The sequence below is a fragment of the Felis catus genome, chromosome B4 (genome assembly GCF_018350175.1).
Source record: "Felis catus isolate Fca126 chromosome B4, F.catus_Fca126_mat1.0, whole genome shotgun sequence".
NCBI classification, from domain to species: Eukaryota; Metazoa; Chordata; class Mammalia; order Carnivora; family Felidae; genus Felis; species Felis catus.
In genome coordinates, this window is record NC_058374.1 from 127,294,828 (window position 1) to 127,318,479 (window position 23,652).

The 23,652-nt window shown below is 43.6% G+C and overlaps 1 protein-coding gene across 5 annotated transcripts in view; it reads right to left on the reverse strand.

The window, feature by feature from the left end:
- Positions 1-1,526: 1,526 nt before the first annotated feature.
- Positions 1,527-23,652, reverse strand: part of BPIFC (BPI fold containing family C) — a 53,945-nt gene continuing 31,819 nt past the window's right edge. For all 5 annotated transcript variants that reach the window (XM_045062292.1, XM_045062293.1, XM_045062291.1 and 2 more), the window contains 10 exons: positions 23,160-23,220; positions 19,321-19,412; positions 18,147-18,323; positions 16,909-16,962; positions 15,997-16,167; positions 15,255-15,322; positions 6,461-6,503; positions 3,885-3,948; positions 2,814-2,890; positions 1,527-2,108 (listed from right to left, as the gene is read on the reverse strand). In XM_045062292.1, the coding sequence (XP_044918227.1) occupies positions 1,986-2,108; positions 2,814-2,890; positions 3,885-3,948; positions 6,461-6,503; positions 15,255-15,322; positions 15,997-16,167; positions 16,909-16,962; positions 18,147-18,323; positions 19,321-19,412; positions 23,160-23,220 (930 nt within the window). In that variant the 3' untranslated portion in view covers positions 1,527-1,985. The remainder of the gene's footprint in view (positions 2,109-2,813; positions 2,891-3,884; positions 3,949-6,460; positions 6,504-15,254; positions 15,323-15,996; positions 16,168-16,908; positions 16,963-18,146; positions 18,324-19,320; positions 19,413-23,159; positions 23,221-23,652) is intronic.

Genomic DNA, 23,652 nt, shown 5'->3' on the forward strand with positions numbered 1-23,652 from the left:
TTAAGTGAGATCTAGTCATCCTTCGTTTTGGAAGTGCTTGTCTGGATCGGGCCCACCTGCTGTAGTGAATATCTACCTGGGGTTTACATTCCCAGCAGAGAGGGGAAGAAGATATCTAGACACGAGAAACATGTCTTGGGGCTCCTGGGTGGCTCAGTTGGTTAAATGTCCGACTTCAGCTCAAGTCGTGATCTCACGGTTCGTGAGTTCGAGCCCCGCGTCGGGCTCTGTGCTGACAGCTCAGAGCCTGGAGCCTGCTTCAGATTCTGTGTCTCCCCCTCTCTCTGCTCCTCCCTGCTCACACTCTGTCTCTCTCTCTCTCACACATAAATAAATGAACATTAAAAAAAAAAAAAAGAAACATGTTTCTCTATATCTAGAGACTTGTAATGTTTCAATGAATTTATGGATGCAAATGAAGTAACTTTTCTGTCGGAAACGCACATTCCAAAGAAAGAAAGTGACAGTTTATCATTTATTCCACCAAACACTGATGAGGGTGGTAACTGTGGCCAATGTGCAGGACAAAGATGAGTAAATCCAAGCCCCTGTGGACAGCCAGGCTTCCCTTCTGGGACCACTAGGGACCCTATGCTCATGCTCTTTTATACGCGTGTCACTTGCTTGCAGTAGTAAGTGATCTTTACATGATTATGGCTTCTAGTCCTACCTCACGTAAATAGCAGTGACTTTGGAATCAGTAAGACTTGGATTCAATTTCTACCTCTGCCACTTACCAGCCTTGTGTGATTCATTTCTCTTCACCTTTGTTTCCTCATCTGTAAAATGGGACCACAATTCTTGAGAGTGTCTGTGAAATGAGTGACACTCGTGGAGTAACCAGCACGGGGCGTGGTAGTCACTCCAGGAAAGGGCTCTCTTCCACACCTCGGCTGGACTATCAGAGCCACAAAGGCGAAGTTTGCGGCTTCTGTTCATTTCTTAAGTTATCCATATGGGTTCTCCTTTCCTCCTTTTCTGCCTCAGTTTCACCCGATGATTAGGTCTCTAACAATTTAATATCATCAACTACCAATGATCTAAGTTTGGTACTCTGCACTGTCATTTCATTCAATGTGGCAGGAAAAACAGCCTAAAACTTAAACTTCCAGAGTCTCCTATGACCACTGTTTCTCACCAGAAACATCTAAGAGGCAAAGTATTCCATTTTATTTATTTTTATTAATTTTTTTTAGGTTTATTAATTTTGAGAGAGAGAAAAAAAGCAAGTGTGTGCGGGCAGAGAGAGAGGGAGAGAAAATCCTGAGCAGGCTCTGCATGATCAGCACAGAGCCTGACAAGGGGCTTGAACTCACAAACTGTAAGATCATGACCTGAGCTGAAATTGAGTCAGATGCTTAGTGGACTGAACCCCCCAGGCCCCCTAAAGTATTCCCTTTTCAAACCTTGAAATCTGCACAATCTCACTTTTCATCAACTTAAGGATGCTAATTCTCTCATCTTTGTCTTATTTTATTTAAAAAAAAAAATCCAAGGCAGGGAATTTTTCCAAAAAAAAGACAAGGTTGACATTGATAGAAAACAAGTTTAATTAAAAACAGAGGACAGTAGCAGTAAATATAAAACATAAAATCCAATATGCGGGGAAGTGTGGGAAACCCTGGGTTGCTGAAAGAGCTCAAGGGAGATGTCACGCAAATTAGAGTTTCTCAGGCACCTCCTCAGAAGCGCAGGCCTAGCTCTTGGCCCCAGCACCTTATTAACACAGGAGCACACAAATGTGCATTCAAACATGAACACGCATCCAAACACCCATCCCTCCATACACGTGGAGACACACACCCTGATTTAGCTCTTTAACCCAGTTTGCCTCCCTCTTCCCTGAGGGTTTGAGAAAGAAAACTGTCAGCCTAAGCATTTCACTAGGGCTTACAACCCAGTGTGTACTGTCTGCCCCTTCCGGGTTTACAGTAGCTGTGGGACTAAGGGCCATCTACTTCCTGGAGTGGACTCCCAACAGGCAATCAAGCAGCTGGCTTCCCCCTCCACTGTCCATTTATGAAGTTCAGACCTTCCCAACCATGGAAACTTGGCTGCTGCTTTAAGGATGTTTCATACTTCAGGTCAGTGGAAATCAAAAGGAAACCCTGAAAAGGATGCAAGGGTGAAGACAATGTCACACTCTGTGGACCCGCAGCCATGGGCTATCTGAGTTTGCTGAGGAGTGAGGGAGAGATGGTCTCTTTATTCGGTCCTTCTGGGTCAAACCCACCCCGCCCCCATCCCCTTGTGAGTGCCTCAGACATAGGAGCAGGCCACTTGGGATAGCTGTCACCTTATGAGACTTAAGCGACTATAAAGGAGAGGTGGGGAGGGAAGGGGGTGGGCAATAGTGTACAGGATTGGAAAATCCCATCAGAATCTTACTTCCACCCCCGTCCCCCCCCAGAAGTGTCAAAATGGAAGAAAAAAGCGTTCTGAAGCTTGTTTATCACAATTAATGAAGAAATAGCTCACAACAGATCCTGAACCTACAGGAGGGTCTTTGGTTCAGGCAAAAGTTCAATGAGAGAATAAATGAAACAGACACACCACAGTGTAGCGTCTCGTACTGTGGTGTGAATAGGTCTGGCTGTGAAAGGAAATCAGACTCGGGTTGATTTTTCAACTCAAGTTTAAATGCTTTTCATAGTTGACTGCAAACTTTAAGAGCTAAATGTTTTGTCTGTAAAATGTGGGCTGGAAACACACGAAGCAGAACAAAGTAGCGTAAAACAGAGGAAGCAAATTAGGAAGAGGCTTATTCTAGTATGAAAGAAATTGGGCAGTTAGGAGAATATTCACATTCTTACCTCAAAAACTTCAATATCTGAATTGACAAAGGAGATTTTGTGTGGGTTGGGCAGCGGAAATCCTTGCTGCAATTTTGCTAAAATATAGAACAAGGTGTAAGATAACTAGGCACAGACACAGCAGTTTTAGCAAACTTTTTAGTAAAGGACAAATAAGCAGCTTTTAAATAATATATATTTTCCTTCTTCCTGATTTCTGTGTTTTCATTCTTTGTCCCTAGCATTTTCCTAGATGAATGCTTACTTAATTAATGAAGTGCTTAATAAAAATGCACATGCAATTATGTATATTTGGATGGCAGAAAAATGCTGGCAACTTGTCCAGTTTATATTTTGAAAATTCCGTAATTTGTAGGTCTGAGAACATTTTGGTCTCTGATACAAAGTGTATTTTATTAAAAAAAATTTTTTTTTTAAACGTTTATTTATTTTTGAGACAGAGAGAGACAGAGCATGAACGGGGGAGGGTCACAGAGAGAGGGAGACACAGAATCTGAAACAGGCTCCAGGCTCTGAGCAGTCAGCACAGAGCCCGACGCAGGGCTTGAACCCACGGACCGTGAGATCATGACCTGAGCCGAAGTCGGACGCTTAACCGACCGAGCCACCCAGGCGCCCCTACAAAGTGTATTTTAACCAAGACAAACTCAAGATGTCGCAGTTTGTGAATGGTTGCATACAGGGAGAGGGACTAGGATTGTCCTTCATTAAAACTGTCTATCCAGATGGTGGTCTGTGTATAAAACCACAGAGATGCCCTCTAGGGAGAATAGTCTCATTTCTGCCTGACCTGAAGGAGATTCTTTACTGCCTCAGGAGGGCAGTTTCAATCTCTTTAACTCAACCAGAGTTTGACTGTTCTTGCTGAGTTCCGCAGGTAGTGCTGTTAATAAGGCTTGGACTGGAATAACTAATTTTCAATCACATCATTGATGGTACAAACTGTAAATTCTGGCATTGGCCTGGATTTACAAACTAACGTGCTACAAGTACAGGCCTTGGGGTGGAAAGTCCCAAACAATCCCCAATGTTTGATTACCTCAAAGTCACATGTTCCCCAGAATGTCTTACCGTTGGCCAGTGGGAGGATACCAAAGTGGAGAATGGAGGACAGAATATTCTCAAACCTCAAGACCTAAAATGAAAGGGGATACTAAATCAGTTGCCAAATCCTGGCATTTTGAAAGTACCATGCGTGGTCTGGATGTGCACTTCCCCAGAGCTTATCACGACAGAGGGCGATAGTTACAATCTCCCCATAGAGACAGTCTCCCTTTCCAGACACTGAACACTATTTTGCAGGAAAGCATATTAAACAGTTTCCCAATCTTTTTTCCTCCTTGAGGATGGACATTTCTGCTCTTTGGGTATGCTAGATCATGGTGACAACAAATGTAGAGGGACCACACGGTGGCAGCAAACATGGCAATTAAGATATTTACCAAGTAAGACCATCTAAACAATTGATAAATATCCCAATTAGTAAGTAGTCTGCCCTAATTGAGGTCCGTTGCATTATGTTATGCTCTATATTTAACAGTCTCACCAGAACATCCAGTTTATCTTGAGTAAACTATGGTAGTAAATCTTAGCAGAGTGTCAGCTCCTGGGAAGGTTCAGGTATTAAAAATAAATGGACATGATGAACATCGGTTCACTCAATGAATATATTTTGAACATCCTACATGCTTAAGCAAGCTATGCAGCCTAGCAAGGAGGGCTCTGAGGCTGCCTTCCTAGGTTTACCTCTTGTTTTTACCACTTAGGTCATGTTGGGAAAGTCTTTAACCTCTTTATGTCTTGGTTTCCTCAAGTGTAAAATAAAGATAAACAGCACGAATGTCACAGGGTTGGTCTCATGTTTAAACAAGTTAATATTATGTAAAATGTCCAGTATTAACCACTGTCATTTGTTTCAGAAATGTCATTGTTAGCATTCTCTGTTGTTGATCCTAAGCAGTTTTTTGGGGGGTCTTCCTAGAAGACTTGGGACTCATTTGCCTTCTCTAGGCTCAGGAAATATTTATGAGAAAGTCAGCTATACTTTCTCATGGACTATAGTTTGTCTTCTACCAAAGAGCTATGCCACGGAGGTGCTAACCCACAGTGCATGAGACAATCTTGGTATTTTAAATTTCAATGTCTGGCATGAAAGATGTTATTTCCAGCACTGTTGCCACTGGCTCCTCATGTTCCCAACCTGAAAATCAGGATGCTCCTATAAAATTAAACAAACAAACAAACAAACAAACAAACAAACAAACATCTTGTTTGGTCTCCTGGACAAATTCTCTGGTTTCTTCGCTATTTTCCGCAGTTCTATTTCTCTTAGTGGCTGCTTCTGGTGAACATGGTAATAAATTCAGTACTTACTGTGTCCCAGGACTGCCCTGTGGGAGCTTAAGTGACCTGGCCAAGGCCACAGAGCCAATAAGTGGGAGTTCACTCTAGCAGTTTGGTCTCAGAGTCTGTATGGGTAACCGTTATGCTATACTGCCCCTTGACACAGAGGTGGTAATAGCTGAAATGAATTTTTGTAAAAACAATGGCCATCATTTATTTAATACCTGCCATGTGTTCAACGTGCTAAATAAATTTCGTATATAATCCCAGCTAATTGTCCCAACAAACCCAATGCTGTGATCACCACCTCCATGTTTACTTGCACCACCGATTCTCTTGCCCTGACTTGTCTTTCTCTATAATATTTTTCAGCACATACAATATAAATTTGCTTGTTGTCTCACCCTACCCCTGTCTCACTTACATATACACACGCATACTCACTCACTCACTCACTCACTCACTCACTCACTCACTCACACACATACATTCTAGAATAGGACTGCCCATCATTGGCAGTATTGACACTTTGGGAAGGATTATCCTCTGCTGTGGGGGTTGTCCTGTGCACTGTGGGATGTTAAGCAGCATCCTTGGCCTCTACTCACTAAGTGCTTATAACACCCCTCAGATTGTGACAACCAAAAAATGTCTTCAGACATCGCCAAATGTCCCCAGGGCGGGGGAGGCAAAACTGGACTTAGGTGAGAACCACTGCTCTGGATTATGTGTACCATGAGCACAGGGACATCAATTAGTGATCTGGATGATCTCCCGTTAGTTTGGGGAGGGGCTTGTTTCCATGAGATAATACTCTTCCAATCAGGAGGTCACCAGGCTGGGGCCCCCAAAAAGGTATCTGCATGACCAGCCTTGATACGATTTTAGGAGATGGCTAGAAAGGCTTCAAAGAGCAAACTTAATCATGGCCTAAGAATTTACAGATAGCCTCATCTTTGGGAGTTTGGATCTTATATTTAATTCTTAAAGATTCTTTATCCACACAATGAAATATCCCTGAAAATGCCTGTTTTTTTTTTTTCTCCCAACATTACATAGGTCTTAGTTTTAAAAAAGTTATTTTAAGTCTTTCTGAATAGATAAAAGTGAATTGGAGAGTTCCTGTCCTGTTTAAAAGTTAATGGGGTTGGTAGACAAGTAGCTACACGAGGAATTTTAAAGTTAAAACCTATGTTCAAGGGGAAACTAAGTACTCAGGGGCTTAGAAAACAGTCATCCAGCTACAATATAGGAAAATTCTCAGTTTTCCCTTGACAGAGAACCCTGAGAGCTTTGACTCCTACCTCAATGTTGCTGCGATTGGACTCTGGTAAAGAGAGGCGGAATCTGAAACAAAACAAAACAAACAGGAAAATTTTAAAGGATGGAAGATTTAAAAACGACCATCTCAGTAGAAAGAAACAAAAAGGAAAGGGCATTTTTTTAAAGGTCCCTAAGCCACTACTTAAAACAAAAATGCACAGACTTGTAAGGATATAATGTTCTATTACATCTTTATCCCTGTATTTGCTACTTAAGAAGCAGAGCAGGAGTAGCAGAAGGCTTAGGTTTGTAACCAGGATGGATTTCTCAAGTGCATTTGCTATATGGGACTTACTGATGGCAACTCTAATGCAGCACAATCTTAAGAAACAGTTTTCAGTCTCCAGCCATACCACCCTGAATGTGCCCGGTGTCATCTGATCTCTGAAGCTAAGCAAGGTGGGGCTTGGTCAGTACTTGGTGGGGAGAAATAGTGTGCACAATTTCTTGGTCTGAACTCCCAGAGTACACATTTGATTTTCTGTGCATAGTAATAGTAATATGAAGCAGTAGTCAACAGGGAGGATCCCATCATTTCAAAGATGGAGACTGAGGCCCAAAGAGGGGAAATATTAATGGCAGATTTAGGACTAGAACTCAGATCTCTGGATGGCCATCCCAAACCTCCCTTCCATTGTAGGATATTGTCTTATGTTGCTTTTCCCCTTAGCTTTCCATGGCTCACTTTTGCCCAGGTATAGAGCTTTACTTCTGCGTCAGCCTTCTAATGCCTCTCCCTGTCTCCAGTCTGATCTTCTCCAATCTGTCTTCCACACCATGCCCAGAGTCAGCTATATGAGAGGGATGTCTGATGAGGACACGCTCCTGTTCAAAATTCTTTAATGGCTTGTGATAGAGTTCAACTCACTTATATGGCACACAAGCTTTTCTGTTTTCTGGTGTCCAGTTACCTCTCTGCTCTCACTTCTGTTCATTCTCCACCTTGAACTTTATATTCAAGAACTCTGAACTGCTTAGTGCTATGCTGTTTTATTAATCAGGCACCATATATCTGAGGTTAAAAAAATATATTGGCTTTAGAACACATAACAAAAAATCGTGAATAACTAAAATTAACACACGCCCACAACCAGTAACATTATGGCCACTCAGCACTTTAACTCAACTCCACTCATGGGTAAATTTAGATGATATTAAATGTGGAATAATGCACTTGAATATATGCAACATATTTTGGGATTCTCCAAAATTAGAGTCGATAAGGTCATAAAGATCTTAAAACAACTGTAAAGTATTTCCTTGCATATTCCATGTTTCTGGCCTCCATGCTTTTCACTCATGCTGTTCCCTCTTTCTGAAGTTGGCCCTCCCCTTTTCTTTGACTGGTTAACTCCTTTTAATTGCTTAAGATTTAACTCCAGTGTTACTTTTTCCAGGCATCTTTATGTTATTACATTTAAGGAGCGGAAAGATATTAATAGAAGAGGTAAGCTTGCTTGTTATCGGCCAATATCCTGTTATTATGAATTAAGTTTTGAGATTGCTTCAAAGTGACAGGCAAGAGTAAAAACCAAAAAAGACGGTTAGATCTGACAGGGATCAGAGATGGCATCAGTGGCACCATGGCTCAAGTGGATCTCAGTGGGAAGTGAAGACCAGAGTCCTTAGGGCATCTTTAGTAAAAGGCAAAAGATTTATGCGATCTGAAGAGAAACCAGAGTACAGGGCATCTTTAAAGGAGGAAGGTGAGCAGTTGAACAAACACTTGAAGGCATTGCCGGAGAAATGTGAGGGGGGAGTGTCTCCTCTTGGCCAAACTGCCATTTATGATGGGCAACCTAGGCCAGGTTTTAGAAAGTCATCTGACTGAGAGGTGGAACACTGTGAATTTCTTTCTTTCTTTCCTTTCTTTCTTCCTTCTTTCTTTCTTTTCTTTCTTTCTTCCTTCCTTCTTTCTTTCTTTTCTTAAATACTTTATTTTTGAGTAATCTCTTAAGTTATCTCTATACCCAACACAGGACTTGAACTTACAACCCTGAGATCAAGAGTTGCATGATCTGACTGAGCCAGCCAGGAGCCCCACGCTTGGAATTTCTGTCATCACAACTTCAAGCCACGACTGGCTGTCTCAGGATCACCTGCTGTGAGTAGAACTTGTCTGGAGTTTCCCATGAACTGATTATCCTTTCCTCCTAAGGCCATCTTTCTTCTATCTGCTTCCTAGTTCTCTAGGCATACTTACCAGGTTAGTTTGCTAATGGACACGTCTTACTAGCTGCAGAGAAACAGGTGGAGCAAAGAGCAAAAACGCTGGGCCCTCGTTCTGAAAAACACGCAAGCGCAACTATGGCCACTAGGTGGCGACCGAGTTCAGAGTTTTGACCTTTCATTCTGTAGGGAGCCCCTAACCTGTTGCTTAAAGCACAACTACTAGGAACTATTTTTTTTTTTTAATTTTTAAAATGTTTATTTATTTTTGAGAGAGAGGCAGAGACAGAGCGTGAGCGGGGGAGGGGCAGAGAGAGAGGCAGACACAGAATCTGAAGCAGGCTCCAGGCTCTGAGCTGTCAGCACAGAGCCCGATGTGGGGCTACAACTCACAAACCGTGAGATCATGACCTGAGAGAAAGTCAGTTGCTTAACTGAATGAGCCACCCAGGTGCCCCTGGTAGAAACTCGTTCAATTACAGAACCACAGAATTGGGGAGAAAGGGAGCTCAAATAGCCCTACCTTGCAGACATATAAGAGTAGAGCCTATTTAAAAAGTTTTGGAGAAGGTTTACTGCCCTGATTGAAAACCAGAGCAAAAGTGCAAACTCTTAAGGATGTCAGATGATGGTGGGGTCGTGATCTGGGTCGATATAGCAAATAGGACAGAATGAAGTTCAAGTGGACCAAAGTACGGGCACTCACAATGCCAGTCCTCCAACGCTGTGGCCACAGCCGACATTGAAAATTGATCTTTGCATTCAAAATCTTATAACAATGGTTAACTGAGTTACCCAGGCAGCCCCCCACCCCCATTTTTTGCCTTTTAATCTGAGTGTTTTTCTTACTAGGCTATGGACATGGAAGGTAGAAACAATTGCCTTTTTCTCTACTCCCTGTATCAAGAACAGTGTAGAGCACATAATAGGTGCTCAGTAAATTCTCACTGAATTGACTATAGATAAATGAGCAGATAAAGGATGGGTGGGAATTGTTTATTGGAATTGGGGTCACTCTGAGGATGAGCCAGTCTAAAGCAGAATGTTCATTTTAAGGAGCTGTGAGAGGTAAGATTGGCTGGCTTAGAAGGTAGTTGAAGAGCTTGACAACCCCAGGCTGTGGATTTAACCCAACAATGAAAGATTTTAAAGTGAGGAATGTGTTGAGCCCATTCCAGTATTGTAGAACGCTCTTGATGAGGAAGAGTTCCCTGATGTTTTATCTTTATTGCCTTCTGCAGACTGGAAATTGCCCCAAGTCTGGGAGAAGGGGAAGGAGTCGTTTGGGGTTTCCTCCTCTGACAGGGCATCCCCCTATGGCGCTCTTGTGCCCAGGCTTCCCCACGACCTCAGAGGAAGGGTGGAGATGCCGGTCAGCCCAGGTGCCAAGCCCCGGCTCTGATGGACTGTTGAAAGCACTGTTCCAACAGAAACTGAATCCATCCTTCCAGACCTGTTTTCTTTTCTGGGTTTCTCTCCAGAGGGCTCACATTGGGAAATGTTTATCTGCCCCAGATGTGAGGGGTAGGACTGGGTGGTGACTCTATCTGCTTGTGGCCAGCTATATTTTCATTCTCTGATGGTGTTGGCTGGGAGGGGTTGTGGGGTGTGTGTGTGTGTGTGTGTGTGTGTGTGTGTGTGTGTGTGTGTGTGTGTTTTGATATTACTGGTGTGAGGTGCAGTTTGGGAGAGTCCGATGCCTCAGTCGTGTCAATGTCAAAATTGTTCCAACGTTCTAAATGGTTCAACAATAATGTACATCCGATTGCCTTGAGCTTTGCATGTGATTAAGAAAAAGGGTTAGAATTAAGTCACCTGTATGGGGACCAAAAAAAAAAAAAAGTGTTGAAATAGAACTGTGTTTGGAATAAAAGTCTCAGTTGTAGATAGACCGGTACAAATCTGGTTTATGATTGTGAAGGCCAATTCTATAGCTTTTAAGGCTGTCCTGACTTGTCATGTCTCTTGGGATCAATTTTTCCCTCTTATTTGGTCAAAATGCGATCTTAGAAGGGGGAAAGAGAATAGAATACCACCACTAGTAGTAATGAATATTTCTTGAGCCCCAATTATGTGCAGAACATCGTGTTTTTCTCATTGAATGGGTTCTCATCTACCCATACAATAGCTCTGTGGATAGGTGCTCTGTTTTGCTGATGAGGAAACTGAAACAGGGAGTTTAATTAACTTGCTCAGGGTCCCACAGCTAGCAAATGACTGAGGTGGAATTCACAATCAGATATGCCTGACCACAGGGCTGTGCTCTTAATTAGACATACCCATAGAGGTCAAGTTGATTACTTAGTACTCCCTGCTTTTGCTTTATTTTTTCCTTCACTCCATTTCTCAATGCAGTGAGGAAAGGGCGGTGTGCTTTTTCCATCGCAGGTCACCCACTGCCAGCGGCTTCTCTGTTATCAATTCTTAACTTTGAGAAAGGACACACTGCCTGCTTCAATTTTGTGTGACTCCACACCCATGGGTTCCTCTTCTGGACAAGGGTATTTGCTGTCTAAATCTTCTAAGTCTTGGCTATGCACCACATCAAAGGCAGTATAATGTCTTAAGTTGAACACTCATGGGTGTGAAAACCGCTCACCCAGGTTCAAGTTCGGGCTCCGCTCTTTAATAGCTCTGTGACCTGTGAAACTCTACAAACTGTAAAACAGGGTGATAAGCTACCTCCAGGTCTATTCATTCAGTCTCAGACATGAATTGAACACTGTGCCAGCTCCTAGAGATACAGGGTTGTGAGGTTTAAATGAAGTAATAATACAGGTGAAGTAGTTGGCCTGGGACCTGTAGATGGCAAAGCCTCAATAATAAAGTAGCCATAGGGGCACCCAGGTGGCTCAGTCAGTTGAGCATCTGACTTTGGCTCAGGTCATGATCTCACAGTTTGTGGGTTCAAGCCCCATGTCAGGCTCTGTGCTGACAGCTTGGAGCCTGGAGCCTGCTTTGGATGCTGTGTCTCCTTTGTCTCTGCCCCTTCCCCACTTGTGCTCTGTGTGTCTCTCTCTCTCAAAAAGAAATAAACATTAAAAAAAAAATAAAAAAAGTAGCCATGAATAGTAAAATAAAAGGCAATTTCTCCAATTGCCATCAGTGGTCAGGAGACAGGGCAATGAGGTGTTTCCTGACTCTTAAATGATTTTTCATAATTGAGCACCTCCTTCCCCTGGCTGAGGCCAGCCCCAAATTTTAAATAATAGCCATAGCCAACCTTCTTGAACACTTCACACGCACTTTACATGTATTAACTCATGTATTCCTTACAATAACTCCCTAAAGTGGTTTGCATTATATCCTAATTTTATAGAGAAGAAAATGGAGGCCCAGAGAGGTTAAGTAACTTGCTTGAGATCCCACAGCTAATGAATGGCAGGGTGGGGATCTGAACTAGCTAGTCTGACTCCAAAGCCCGTGATCTCACTGCCTATTTTATTTTTTAAAGTTTAATGCGTATTTATCCTTGAGAGAGAGAGAGACAGTGACAGAGACACAGACAGAGACAGAGAGTGAGCAGGGGAGGAGCAGAGAGAGAGAGGGAGACATAGAATCAGAAGCAGGCTCCAGGCTCCGAGCTGTCGGCACAGAGCCTGATGCGGGGCTCAAACCCACGAACTGTGAGATCATGACCTGAGCCCAAGATGGACGCTCACCCTACTGAGTCACACAGGCACCCCTCTCACTGCCTCTTTAAACTCACCACACTGGATTCGCCTCAATTTCTGTGTCTCCTGTCTATGTAGCCAGCAGTGAGCAGCTCTAGAAGGAGACACGTTCAGGCAGGGGATGTTTAGAAAGATGTTTTGGGGGTTGGTGTTCTGGGAGCCTGTTTTGTAGACCCTGTTTCTCAGGTTCTTATCAGGGATGCTTCACTGATCTCTACCTCCTTTATACCTATTGGTGCTGTGTCTCTCTGAAATCACCTAAGACCAAATCAGGCCTTCCATCTGGAAAAGCAGTGCTTGTGGAACCAGGAGAGGAGGCGCTGGCTGGGGCAGTCATGGGGGAGGTTGGGCTGCCATTCTCGTAGCCAAAGGCCAGGGCACTCCTTCAGCACAGACTCTGCTCCTCTGCAAAGCCTTGTATCAGCTGCCTTGGGACTGAGTGATGCCTGGCCCATCTGCCTTGCCCACTGTCTTCTGACCGCCCCAGGTTTGCCATGGCACCCCCTGCGGGAGCCACCTGCAGACTCAATGCTGGTGACCTGTGCAGTGGGACAGTGCCTCACTCAGAAGGGCCCACACTTGGCTTAATGCCTTGCTGTCTCCATCTGGACATTCTTCATAAGTTTTTGGAAAGGGGCTCCACATTTTCATTTTGTGTGGGGCTTTGCGAATTATGTATCCAGTCCTGCTCAGACCCCACTAAGGCCTCAGGAAGCCTAAGGTGCAAGAAGCCTCCCCAGCAGGAAAATCTAATAGGGATAGCAGGGGAATGGGGTGGTCGTCGGGGGTGGGGGGTAGGTGGGGAGGAAGGTGAGACTCCAGGAAGGCAGGAGTCTTGATTTCAGCTGTGCTTGCCAGGTCAAAGCTCGCTTGTGGGCTGTAGGAAGCTGGAGAATGGATCCACATGTTTCTTTGGATGATGTGGACTTAGGAGTTTGTAATCCATTTTTGCAGTTATTCCCCATAAATAAACCTAATGTCCTCTGAACGTGCAGTTTCTTACCAGTAGGAACACTGGAGATGAGAGTCAGCACGATTTAAGCAGAGAAGTGAACCTAGTCTCTCTGCTCCTTAAGGTCTGTCCTACCTCTTGCCACAAGCCTGAGGCCCCATCCTTACTAAACCCTTCCTCCAAATCCTGTCAGTAAACCAAAGTCCTGCTCAAGTGCAAACGGGGTTTCTCCCTTCTCAAGAGCTTGCTGCCTCAATTAGTGGCCTTGCCCCCATTCTTCCCCATTCCCCCAGATTTCCAGGCCCCCTTTCCTAGCAGCCCTGTCCTCAGGCTGCAGACGGGGGCTCCCCAGTACTTGTGGCAGTGCTGCGCAGGCAGACTGAAGTGCGAATTCTCTGCTTTTTCTCCTGGCCTAGCTCCTACCCCTCAGCTGCCACCCTCCCCCTCCTCCTCTCCTGCTCTCTGGCTTCCAGCCCCTCAGCTATTAAAAGATGCCATTTCAAAGATGACCCATCAAGGTTTAGAGTTTCATCAGCCTTGAGCTTGTGGAGACAGGACCAAGTCAGGACTTCGGGGGCCCTCAGGCACTTTTGCCTCCAGGAGCCCTTCCTCCATAAAAAAATTTTAAAAATCATATTTGAAGACCGTGTTGTTATAAAGTATAATCCAACCTGGATTGTATTCATTTTCTAATTCTTCTTTCAAAATATATCAAAACATTTTCATGGGTCTCTAAGGCATCCATGGGCTCTAGGATCTGTGCCTTTTGAGACTAATGCAGAAAATCAGTCCTGCATTGCAGAGCTGGGTAAAACGTAATAAAGCCTTTTTGAACTGTTTTCTCTCTGGGAAACCATACTACCTTTTTCGTTGTTGTTCCTTTTATTGCGAAAACAATATAGTTACAGAGAAAATTTTAAGGAGAAAAACCCACTCAATCTCATATCCTAACATAACTCTACATCTGTGATTCACTTTCTTGTCCGGATGGAAAGTTATTTTACACAGCTGACTGCTGTGTTTATGCAGTTTTGTATTCTGTTTGTTCCATTTAGTGTCATTTTATTGAAAGCATCTACTATGTTTCTGCAATAGTCTTCATAATCATCCAGTTGACTTATGGTGATCGACTTACTTTTCCCCTCTGCTGGTTTCCTGTTCTTCCCAGACTCTGCTTTCTCTGGCCTTTTTATAGCTTTTCTTCTTCCTTCCATGGATTTAGTCTGGGCCCTCTGATCATTCCGAATATCATGTCCCCTCCCCCCAGGAAGTTTGATTCATGGCTTCAACTATCTGCCTCACGGGGCAGAGGAAAATGGGCTTTGCAGACAGTTCTTCCAAATGGGAATTACTGTCCAATGGTCTATGTATATGACCTGCCGAATCCCTTTCACACTGCATGGCATTCATTTGAGAGCCAGCTAGGCTATGGGGCATGGTTTTGTTAAACTCTACATTCTAGTAATGGGGTTGGAGTTTCAGAGACTGAAACTATCTCGGCAATGCCCCAGTCCAACGTCAGTATTTTACAGACAAGGAGACTGAGTCTCAAAGCCGTTAACAGACTTGATCATGGTGATGGAACAAATGACCAGATATTTGACACTTTGTTCCTTGACCTCAAAGTTTCATGCTCTTTCCTCAACAGCATGCTTTCTGAAATGGTTGAAGAGGAACATTAATTTATACTGGTGTACCATTAGAATGTGAATTTATAGTATGGATTTATATTTACAATTATATGGCTCCCTATTTTATCTGAATATTATCTAATGGGAAGGAAAAAGAAAAAATCCACAGCACAGTTTTTAGTGAAGCCCATACTTTGAAATTATCTGGGTCATTACAGGAGAAGTGCCTGTGTGATTCATGTTCTAGCCAATGGTAACTTCACTTGCTCTGTTAATGTTCACTTTGTCTCTATGGTCTGCTGACTCACTTATTACTAAGGTTTTCAACACTCAAATCAATTAAACTTACCTGTTCAGAGACAATGAGCAGACCAGTCTTTGTCCCAAAATAACCAGGCCAACACTGGTACTGGCAACCTGGAGATAACAAAAGCATTCATCACTAAGAGAACTGAATCTGTCTGTTTTGGCCACAAATATCATTTCTTATTTGGAAACAAGAAACAGAAATATTGTAAGCTCTACTTTCCCCTTCATTCCTAGAGGTACTAGAAAAAAAATAGCTCTGAAAATGCTGTCTTGCAGGTAGGGAAACTAATTACAAAGACTTTTTAGGGACCTCTCTTAAATTATTTTTCTATTTTCCCCCAATCTCTCTTCTCCATGTACTGTGTGTTTGTGTGTGCATGCGTGTCTGTGTGTATATGTGTGTGTGTGTGTGCGTGACATTTCACTTGGATTCAGTGTATTAGTCCCTTTCCATTGGGTTGCATTTGGCCTTCATCTACTTAAATAACCTTCATTTCCACCCTGACTTATTTTGGGGAAAAAAGAAAGTCAGCTATCAATGTAGCTGAAGTGAGAGAATGGCACACAGGAAGCTGAGGAAGGGAAGAGGTATTTTACCACATAGGGGGTATGAGCACTGGCCTCCCACACTTCCCCCACCCCAGTCTCACTCCTGTCCTCACCACTAACTGATGCATCAGATCTCATGCCCCCAAACAATGAGTATAACACTGCTGGCCAGTGGCCCACTGTAGGAACATGATTTGTGTCCACAGTCTGCCCTCCTGCCCCCACAGGCTTACAAAGTCCATGGAAACGATGGCTTCAGCAGTTGAGTTCTTGGACTGGGTGAGGATCATGATGGAGGCAGGGATGTCCAGGGTGAAATTACCCGGTAGTAAACTGATCACGGGAGGCTCCGTTGCCATGACTCGTACCAAGAAGGGCTGGGACAAGATGTAGATCTCTGCGATCTGTCCATGTCCAGGGAAAGAAGTGGAGAAGGGGGTTGAGTTGATGAGGGAAAATCACCAGCTCAGGGTGGCATGGGGGTGATTAAATCTTACATCATGCAGTTAGGAACAAATCTCTTCAATAATTATAACAATACCACACAAAAAAACAAAGAATACCAGCAGCTGACATTCACTGAACATATCAGAATTATCTGGTTTAATCTTCACAAAGTCCCTGTGGGCAGGTTCTATCAGAATCCCTGTTTCATAGCTGAAGACAGTGAGTCTTCTTTGGTTAAATAATTTCCTTAACTTCCAAGTGAAGAACTGGGATTCAAATCTAGGACTGTCTGACTCAGGATCCTTGCTCTAAAGCCAGGATGCTCTATGAACATCTCTCTGTCCTCAGAGCAAACCTGAACCTTTCAGTACACTATGTCCAAATGCAGGTGCTACAAAGGCACGAGATTAATAGTTGCTTCACTAAAGGTACAAACATGGGCACTATTCCCTCATTTCCTATTTAAGCCAATTATTTCAGATGTGTGGTGGAGCCTTATGGAAGGGAGAGTTGATTTATTTTGTAAACTTATAATGCCTTTAATATTAACTTGTTTCATAAATATTTGTGGATATTTTATTAAAAGAAAAGAAAACCTCTTCAGAATGGAAAGATGGATTCAGGTTTGGACCCGAAAGGAATAGAAAGAACCCACGAACCTTCCAGAACTATCTAGGAGTTGAACCCTCAGCACTCACCCTGGAGAGCACGTTGCCAACACCTTGAGAGTTTTGAACCAAATGGTTGGAAATCTGGAAAATCAAGACCATCATGTCACTGTAAGATTTTTACCTGGGTTCTCTTTTCAGGGAAAACCTAGATTTCCTTATATTTTTAGGAATCATGAAGTTGTTATACCAACAAATGATTAGTGTTTAAAGGTAGCTTATCATTTTATAGCCCAACCACAGGAAATCTGAGGCCCAGAGAAATAAAGTAACTTGTCCAAGGTCACACAAGAAGTACGTTCCTTTGGAGTAATTACTTTCCTTTTGAGTAGGTGCCTTTTAACTTTGGCAACACTGTGTATGTCATACATGTATGATCCATGTGTAAACATTCTACAGTGGTTAACAATAAGTCTTGTATTATTGCCCACCTTTTCAGAGATTACCAAGACAAAGGATGCTTAAGTAATTTATCTTCACAGATGAATGGTTTTCAAATCTGAAGCTAAACCTCTCTAATTCTCGGCACTCTATGGTAGCTGGTGTGGCCACACCTACTGTTTTGAACACAAGTTTTATAACCACTTGTATAATTAGGACCCATGGAATAAAAAGATTAGTAAGGGATGCTTGATAAAAGTTGTTGGTTGACTGGAGAGAGTATTCTCATCATAAAAGGGAGGGGCACGGCAAAGAGAATCCATGAGCATGTGTACTATTACCGGTCATTATAGACAAATCGGTTGCAATTACCAACAATTTCTCCTCTTTGTGTAGGCATAACACAAGCCATAATAACAATAAAGATAATAAGCAACACTTATAGAACACTTACTCTGTGCTAGGCATTGCTCTGAATGCTTTACATACATTTAAACCTCCCTAATGTCCACAGCAACTTTAGGAGAATGGAATTATTATTATCCCCATTTGCCAAATGACAACACTCTGGCACAGAGAAGTTAAATAAATTGAAAGTGCCCGAAGTCACAGGTCATAAGTGGTGAGGAGAGTCCTGGCCTTATTTAAGATCATTCTAGAACAGTGGCCTGGTATCACACAAAACTGAAAATAGCAGAACTGGAAACCCAACAACTTCCAGTTAATAAAAACATTAAGTTAACAATTACTTCATTCATGTGCTGGTAGGATTGAGGGTCTAAAAAGGCCCAGGAAATAGAAATTATGACTTAAAATTCCTGTAATGGGCTACTTATAATAAGACTAAATGCTGGCGCTGATTGTCACCATCCATTAACTCTCCTCACCTCTTTCGTGGAGAGAGTGACGTTGAAGGCTCCAGCTGTAAAGTAAGCAAAGGATGCAGATTTAAAGAAAAACTCAGAGATTCCAACATACAACATCGAGTCACTGCGTTCCGGCAGCACAAAAGGAACTGGCGAGAAGGGAGGGTCAGTGAGGTCTTCTAGTGGGTAGACTACGCCCTGTGGGAAAACAGAGAGAAAGATCAGTGTATCAGGTGAAGACTCAGACATACAGCACTAAAGAAAGTGGGTCCACTCATGTCAGAATCAGGAAAATACCAGAAACTCTCTGGGGATTAAAAGACGACAAGGCCTTCTGCCTCCCTGACCAGCGACTTCGGTTTCGCAGCTCTGCTAACTTCTTGAGCAGATATGGACATATCTGTCCACCCTGGGATGTGACCTTCTCCCAGAGAAAGGAAGGCAGGTGCATTTAACTGGATATACAGCTCTGCATAGTTCCTGAGGTGCCACGTAGAGATACCAAACCCTCCACCCTCAAACTCTATGACTAGCAAGCATCTGGGGTGTCACAGAGAGACTCAGAAGGACCCAGGACTCTCAATGGGTTAAAGCATCTTTGTGGCATTCCTAATGCTGCCCTCATTAGCTATGTGGTGTTATCACAAAATGTGCCTTGAGTAACATTTAACTGATTTGAACGACTCTCAGTAATTGAAATAAAAGTCAATATGCGCTTAAGAAAACAATGATATTAACTTTGGGGCAAAACTAAACATAAAGACAATTAATCTCTTTTCCAGAATCAGCAAACACCATTTTCATCTGTGAATGGGCCTGACCAAGGTCAACATCCCTCAGTTAAATCGACTAACCTGTCAGGAATAGGAGTATCGATACATATGATCTACTGATGTATTAAGTTCTGATACACATAGAACCACTCTACCTCCTGCCCCTTAGCATTGGACCTGTTCCCAGAAACAAAGGCATCATGATATTTTCCATAATACCCAACACTAGACATGTGTTGGGTAATACAATCAAGAAAATGTTGAATAGTCTTTTGAAAGAGCATAAGCATGAGGGAATTGCTTGAAGGGAAATTAAATTATATGAAAGATATGTAGTTATATTTCCTTTTGCACATAATATTTGTTCTTTGAATATTGGCCGTTGAGAGCCAGGATGAGAATTCTGACGATGATAAAGTTACCTTCAAATTCAGGTCGATATAATTCTCAGTAATTTCTGGAGAACTGATTAGGGAATAATCCAGGAGAGTATAGTTGTCTATCTTGGTTAAAACTAAATAACAAACAAATACAAAAGAAAAATTATATTAAAAGCATAGTATAGCAAATGATTATTATCCATCCAGAACAACATAATTTTAATTCTCTGTTATTCAAAATAATGATTACCCTTATTTATAAGTAATACATGCTCACTTTTCAAAATGCAGGATAAGTAGGTAAGTCAAAAGAAGAAAGTAAAAACCCTCCTTAATCACATTACACTGAAGGAAACATTAGTAAAATGTTGTTGGATAGCCTTTTTTTTTAAGTTTATTTATTTATTTTGAGAGACAGAGAGTGAGCAGTAGCCGGGGAGGGGCAGAGAGAGAGAGAGAGGGAGAGAGAATCCCAAGCAGGTTCTGCACTGTCAGTGCAGAGCCCCAACATGGTGAGGTCATGACCTGAGCCAATGTCAAGAGTTGGACACTCAGCCAACGGAGCCACCCAGGCACCCCAAGTATAGCCTTTTATACACACACATACACACACACACACACATGAACACAATGCATATATACTTCTTTTTAAAAGAGAAAAATAGCCAGGGGTGCCTGGGCAGCTCAGTTGGTTAAGCGTCTGACTCCTGATTTTGGCTCAGGTCATGATCTCGTGGTTTATGAGTTCAAGCCCTGGATCAGGCTCTGCGCTGACAGAGTGGAGCCTGCTTGGGATTCTCTCTCTCCCCCTTTCTCTGCCTCTCCCCTGCTCGCTCACTCTCTCTCTCTCAAAATAAATAAAATTAAAAAAAACATTAAAAAAAGAAAATTAGACAAATAAAATTCACTTATTAATATTAAACTGCATATATTAGGCTGGTATAAAGAGAGGCTTTCAAGTTCTATATTATAGCCTTCTATATAGTTAGAACTTCAATTTTTTACAATGAATATGTATTATTATTATAATTAGAAATAATCTTTAGAAAGAAATATTGAGAGAGACAGATAGAGAGAGACAGACAGGAATAAAATTCCCTAAGTTAAAGAGGCTAAGAAAATTTTCATAGAGAATCTATTAATTCAATTCATGTTTTGTATTATAATTTTCAGAGCACAGCAGAAGGTCAGGGGACCAGGGGACAGTAGGTGGGGTTCGCAGGAAGCATGATCTCAGAGTCTGAGGCAGGTTGTACACACAGGGGTGTGGCACTCGGGGTTCCAGCCTGGCCTGGGAGAGCTGCTCTCCTGACCACCACCTTGTGTTCTGTGATACAAAGACCCCCTCCCTGTTCCAGAGGAAGGCATCTGAGAACCACATCTTCTCCTCTTGTGCACCATGCTTGGGTTATTCCATGGGTGGTGATAAGAAACAAGCAGAGATGAAGGGACTTGCAAGGTGAGGGCCTAATGCAGCCCTATGTCACTACAGTTTCTAAAATGCTTTTAAATTCACAGTCTGAACAGATCCCATCACCATGCTAGGAGGGGAGCAGGACCATGCCCATTTTACAGGTGAGACAGTGGGGTTCCCACGAATAGAGACACTTGCCCATGGGAAGCTAGAACATGAGTCCTTGACCACTTCTTTCCTTACTACATCTTTCTCTTTCCTGACCTCCCCAATCTTCATCCATCTGCACCCACTCTGATCCACTTGTTCAACCACCATGCATCCTTTCATGGGCCTCATATTCATTCACCGAGTGCAGGTTAGGCACTATTCCTAGTGCTGGGGACATCGTCAGAGAGTGCCTGTGCTTGTGGACCTCATCGTCTGAGGGAAGAGTCACACATATGAACAGGAAATTACAATACAGTGAGAGCAGGTCTAAAACCGAGCTCCTCTACAGACTTATGCTTACAGTCTACCCCACCTTGGTAAATGGCCATTCCACTCTTCCAATTTTCTAGTTGCTCAGGTGAAAACCTGGGGTTGTCCTTGACTCCCTTCATGATGCACATTCAGGGTGTCAGCAAATAACCACTGTCCCTACCTTCAAAGAACATCCAGAACCTGAATGTGTCCTATATCTTCATTACTCCATCCAGGCCAACTGCCATCATTACTCACATAGGTCGTTGCAGGAGCCTCTTAAGTGGTCTCCCTGCTTCCACCCTTGCCCCCTTTCTGTCTGTTGTTAATAGATGGAAGCCAGAGTGAGCTTCTTACAATGTAAGTCGGATCATGCAAGCCTTGCTCCAAACTCTCCCAAAGATCTTCATCTCAGACTACGAGCCAGCCTTTGTATTGACCTGCAGAGCTTGGAAGATCTGACCATTGCTTTCTCCCTTTCTGACCTCATCTCTTGCTGCCTTCCCCCCCACACCCTCTACTCCCAGTATGGCCTCCTCGTAGTTCCCCCGACATACTTGGCATGCTCCCACATGGGCCTCTGTGCTTGCGGTTTCCTCTACCTGGAGTGTTCTCCGTCCAGATCTGGGAGTGGCACACTCCCTACTCCATTCAAATTCTTACTGTGATGTCGCATGCTCAGTGATGTCTTTCCTGGCCATGCTCTTTTAACAGAAATGCCTTTTCAGCTCCTTCTCTGCTTTATCTTTCTTCTCATCACTTATTGTATCAGTATCATAGATTTTACTTGTTATCTTGCTTGCTGTCTGTCTCCTCTGACTAGTCCCCATCTTGCTGTCTGTCTCCTCTGACTAGTCCAAAGAGGGCAGGGATTTCTGTCTCCTGGGCTTACTGCTGCATTCCCAGCACCAAGAACAGCATCCAGCCTGTAACAGGTTCTCAGGACACCTTTGGTGAATGAACAAATAGAGTGCAAAGAGAGAGAGATACACCCAAAGTATCATGTGAGCATAGAGGAGGCAAAACCTTGGGGTACAGGCTATCAGGTAAGACCTGCTGGAGGAGACTATGTCTGAGCTGAGCCTTAAAAGATAACAAGGAGTGGACAGGATAAGGGATGGCTCAGGAGCAGCAAGTAGAAGGGACTGGACCCCTCAGGGCTTAGCTCAGTGCTAGCAAAGAAATGGGTGTTCAATAAATATCTATTAAATGAATAAATGGGTGGAGGGGAAGGGAAGGCAGGGGGCGTAGTGTGAGCCAAGCAAGGGCCTCGGGGACAGTAGAAGCAGTTTGGTTGCTGGAGCAGAGAAAGGTGCAAGATGAGGCTGAGAGAGGTAACTTTAGCCAGAGCATGGTGGGCAGGTCTTGTAGACCATGTTAGAGCATTTGGACTTGATCCGGAGGCAGAAAGGAGCCACTGAAGGGGTTAGAGCGGGGTCAGGGGTGTATAACTCAGTTGAGATTGGCATTAATCATCCTGAAGAGGATGGATTTAGTGCCAGAGCTGGGATTGAAGCCTGAGACAGTTTAATTCTCTGACCCACACCTAGTCGCCAGCAGCCCCCTGCCTCCTGCTCTGAAGTTGGTTAGCAGCAGAAAAGAGCAGGCCTGGGGCACCTGGGTGGCTCAGTTGGTTGAGCGTCAGACTTTGGCTCAGGATATGATCTCATGGTTCATGAATTTGAGCCCTGCGTCGGGCTCTGTGCGGATAGCTCAGAGCCTGGAGCCTGCTTCAGATTCTGTGTCTCCCCCTCTCTCTGCCCTTCCCCTGCTCACACTCTGTCTCTATGTCTCAAAAATAAATAAAACTTTATAAAAACTACCTAAAAAAAAAAAAAAAGAGCAGGCCATATACACAGGCTTCCCGTGGCTCAAATTTGCAGAGCGTAAAGCGGGCAGGAGAGCTGGGGGATCTCACATTGATATGCAAACCTGGAGAGCACCAGAGTGTGAAGGTGGGATGGGTGGGAAGCACCCATCCCAAAGAGGCAGGTCTAGGACTCACCCTCTATCGTGCTGAGGTTGGCGTTCAGGGCTTCCACCTCATTCATGATAATGGGACACAGCTGGCCACAATAGGAATAAAAAAATTGCAGGTTATCATATTGCACTTGAAACCTCTCTTTATGGCTTAGGCCCTGCAAACAAAGGCCTTCTGGTTAGGAGACATTCTCCCTTTGGTCACCAGGACTTGTCCTGAAATTAGTCGATGCCCCTGGGCCTCACGTTACGTACGTATGGCTGGCATGTCAGTGAATGCTGGCTAAACTTCAGAGCAGCCAGGACGACACCCAGTTAGCCCCATAAAAGAATGAGGCCTTGGCTTTTCTCTCTGAGGCATGATGGGACATGTGCCTGGTACCTGCTAGTGCGGTCACACCTGAGAAACCTGCTGCTGGAACAGCTGCCTTCCTGCTGTGCCGTGCTCTGCTGGGAGAGGCTACAGCCAGGGCCTCCACTTTCCTACTTGGCTGGCTTGAGATCCCTCTGGTTGGCAA